Genomic DNA, 3,535 nt, shown 5'->3' with positions numbered 1-3,535 from the left:
TTGCAATAGATTTCCACATCACCTGTGAGGTACTATTGCTGATGCGTTTTTTAAGGGGTTTACCTAGTGTGACAGTTTGAAAAAATCGAAGTTTTTTTTGCAATTTTTGACAGTTTAACATCTGTAGAATATTATCCTGAAGTGTTATGGTCGTATCTGAAATGTTTTAGAAACGGCAGGTATGAAACGACAGCGCAGCTGGTCGGGGGCCATAAACTCGATTCTCGCCGACGAAGAAGGACGCCAGGCAGTTGCGGTAGTTCTTAGGCTTTGACGTAATCGTTTATACTTCAAAGATAGAAAAGAGAGCCTGGTAGTTCCAAGAACTCACAATAATCCCTTTATGTTTGTACGAAAGCGTTGTTGGCAGCTCAAAAGGTTTCGAAGCCGCTCGACGCAGGTATACGTAAGCGGCCCATTTAGTTTTTAGCCACTGTGCAGAGCACATCGCAGCGCGAATTTCATTCAAAATGAGTGGGAAAAGTCAATCTAATATTCGAAAAGGCACACACGATACTCTAGCGCGTAGAAGTACCAATAAGAAAAGAAAGTTCCAGGGAAATCGACACACGCTGGAGCAGTCGACCGAGTAAACCAGTACGACATGACGAAATTTAAACATGACTATCTCCCTCTGGACCTACAGATTCAAGAAGTTCTAGAGCCAATTTATAGTGATTTAAGTAGGCCTGAATTATTAAACAGGTGTAAGGGTAGTAATACACAAAATAATAACGAAAGTTATAATGGTTTGTTGTGGCACTTTGCTCCTAAACACCTTCACAGTGGTTTAAAAACAATAGAACTGGCCAATTTCTTTGCTGTTGCAATTTTTAATGAAGGTTTCCAAGCTATTTTGAAAGCATTTGAAACAATGGAAGTGATTATTGGGCCCTCTGCCAAAGATTATGCAGAAAAACGAGACATGAGACGAATGATGGTAGCAGAAAAACGGCACCGCGAGGCTTCAAAGGAGGATCGGTCAGCTCGCAGGACTGCTGCAGCGGCCCAGCAACAATTTTTCGAACAAGAGGAAGGCGAATTATATGGGCCTGGAATAGCTGAATAGCTGTAAGTATGATAAATTTTCTTTTATAACAAAAAATCAATAGTTAAAACTTTAAACGCGTTTTTCTCGAAACAATGTTTTCGAAATTTGCTGCAGTCATAACTCGCGAATAAATTAATGAATCAACTTCAAATTTGATAGGCATACTCAGTACATGTTTCGTCATACAGTAAACTAGGATTTTTTTAATCCGTCAACAAATGTCAATTTGCCACGCAAAAAACGGGCACTTTTTTTGCTAAATTCGAACTTTTATTTTACAACACCGTAATTTTTTTAATTTTCAATATTTTTTCATAATCCTGGTTCACTGTATAGGAAAACTTATCTACTTTAACGCCTTTTTTGTCTTTTTTTATTTCAGGCACTCTGACGTCACTTATCGCTGCAGCAGTTGGGCTACTTTTCTTTTTTTACCTTCGGGAAATTACTAATATTTCCAATATATGTCAATATTTTTTCATAATATAATTTTTATAACTTCTCCAAATGTTACTTAATATAGCCTCAAACTTTTAAAATATATGGCAGAATAGTTTTTTTTTAATCCTCGAAAATCGCCCTCATTTTCATGTGGTCACACTAGGTAAGCCCCTTAAAGTGCTTTCCCCAGTAGGCCTACTCCACTAAATAATAAAGAACAAATACGATAAAATGTATGGCTCGGTAGGGAAACAAAATTTTAGAGCAGAGAATACGCCGGAGAGGCAAAATTTTCATGCGCATATTTACGTCATTCACAGTCAAGGGGTTAAGCTTATAAGACAACGCTTCTTGATGAATGATGCAATAAGTAACAGAAATTTTAAAACCTTGCTGTCTTATTTGTTCAAAGAAACCGTTTTTTCAAACCTATCATTGCGTTTATGCTATCTGTGATTACAGCCGAACATTTGTAGAAATCAATGTCAAATTTTTGCAGAGTTTGGCTAACAGCCTTAAAGATTTCAACACCTGTTGTTCTCCCTTGCAACGATACAAAGTCTGAAAGATCTTTGACATGTGAAAAATCGTTTTACGTACGATTCGAGCAAAAATACACAGTTGATCCATATGCCGATTATCGGTACTCTCATAAATACATAATGAATAATACAAATAAGACGCAAATGAACATTTTAATTTCTCTTCTAAAGATGAAGCTGTACCATCTATCCGTGATTTTACAGATTTAATGGAATGCTTGCAGCTTTTTCGAAAGTCATCGAATCTCCAAATGATTCGACCGCTGCAATAACGCATTTTCTAATAAACGTTCTTCTTTAAATCATACTTTCCTTTCTTCCTTGATGCGAGCTAGTTCTTCTAAAATGTCTTTGGATATATCATCCATAGTACAGTCTAAACAACCCAGGAAATCCTAGTTTACTTGTTCCCAAATGATCATTTACTTCTTTTCATCTAGTTTTCCTGCTGAGCCATACTTTCTATCGTAATTCTTCATTTTTTAGTGGAATAGGCCTACTGGGGAAACCACTTAAAAAAAAACGCATCAGCAATAGTACCTCACAGATGATGTGGAAATCTATTGCAATAATCCTCTAATTATACTTTTTTATGTCATTCTTTTCATTATGTTGTAATTATATATATATATATATATACAGGGTCATCGAAAAGTATTGGACCCCCCTAATATCTTCAGTTAGAATGCATTTTGGAGAAAATGCCTAATAGCAAAGTTGTATGGTTTTAAGCGGGAAATAAGACGATGACCTTTACTTTGACCTTGACCATGTTCTTCAAGGTCATTTCAAGGTCAACCTTATTTTTTTAAATAGAACCCCCAACAGTTTATTACATATTATTATAGCTTATCTCGAGAGCTTTCCAAAACACTATAATGAAACATTTTTTCTTTAAGTACTTTTTGAGTTATAAAAGTTAGAAATTTTTTATAGAAGTTAACAATTTGTTAAGTGGTGTGTGATTCCGACCAGTTAAGGCAAGAGTGGTGTGTGATTCAGACCAGTTAAGGCAAGCGTGATGTGTGATTCCGACCAGTAAAGGCAAGAGTGGTGTGTCATTTCGATCAGTTAAGGCAAGAGTGGTGTGTGATTCCGACCAGTTAAGGCAAGAATGGTATGTGATTCCGGCCAGTTAAGACAAGAGTGGTGTGTGATTCCGACCAGTTAAGACAAGAGTGATGTGTGATCTCGACCAGTTAAGGCAAGAGTGATGTGTGATTCCGACCAGTTAAGGAAAGAATGGTGTGTGATTCCGGCCAGTTAAGGCAAGAGTGGTGTGTGATTCCGACCAGTTAAGGCGAATTTCATTCCAATTGGTCAGCTTGAGCAAAATATTCAATTGTACCAAACAATTCACAACAAATGTTCAAATTGTTGCCCTTCAACAGCCTGGCAATGTGCCAATCTGTTATAAACAGCTGAAACCGCATTTCGGAACGTTTCCGGCGGTATTAATTCTATCTCTCGAGTTATTCTCCCTCTTAAATCATCTAAATCT

The 3,535-nt window shown here is 36.9% G+C and overlaps 1 protein-coding gene across 1 annotated transcript; it reads left to right on the top strand.

The window, feature by feature from the left end:
• LOC112588774 (uncharacterized) lies at positions 1 to 1,473 on the top strand. Its single transcript, XM_025299714.1, has 2 exons — positions 1 to 1,071; positions 1,434 to 1,473. Exon 1 carries the CDS (start codon positions 605 to 607, stop codon positions 1,067 to 1,069), a length of 465 nt encoding a protein of 154 aa, XP_025155499.1. The 5' UTR covers positions 1 to 604; the 3' UTR covers positions 1,070 to 1,071; positions 1,434 to 1,473.
• The last annotated feature ends 2,062 nt before the right edge of the window (positions 1,474 to 3,535 follow it).

Source organism: Harpegnathos saltator, unplaced genomic scaffold (genome assembly GCF_003227715.2).
Source record: "Harpegnathos saltator strain DR-91 unplaced genomic scaffold, Hsal_v8.6 scaffold29, whole genome shotgun sequence".
Classification (NCBI taxonomy): domain Eukaryota; kingdom Metazoa; phylum Arthropoda; class Insecta; order Hymenoptera; family Formicidae; genus Harpegnathos; species Harpegnathos saltator.
Note: the sequence above shows the minus strand (reverse complement) of the source record. Positions and strands in the feature narration are given on the sequence as shown.

Coding starts and splice junctions, on each gene's coding strand:
- LOC112588774 (XM_025299714.1), top strand. CDS start 605: ATGACGAAATTTAAACATGACTATCTCCCTCTGGACCTACAGATTCAA.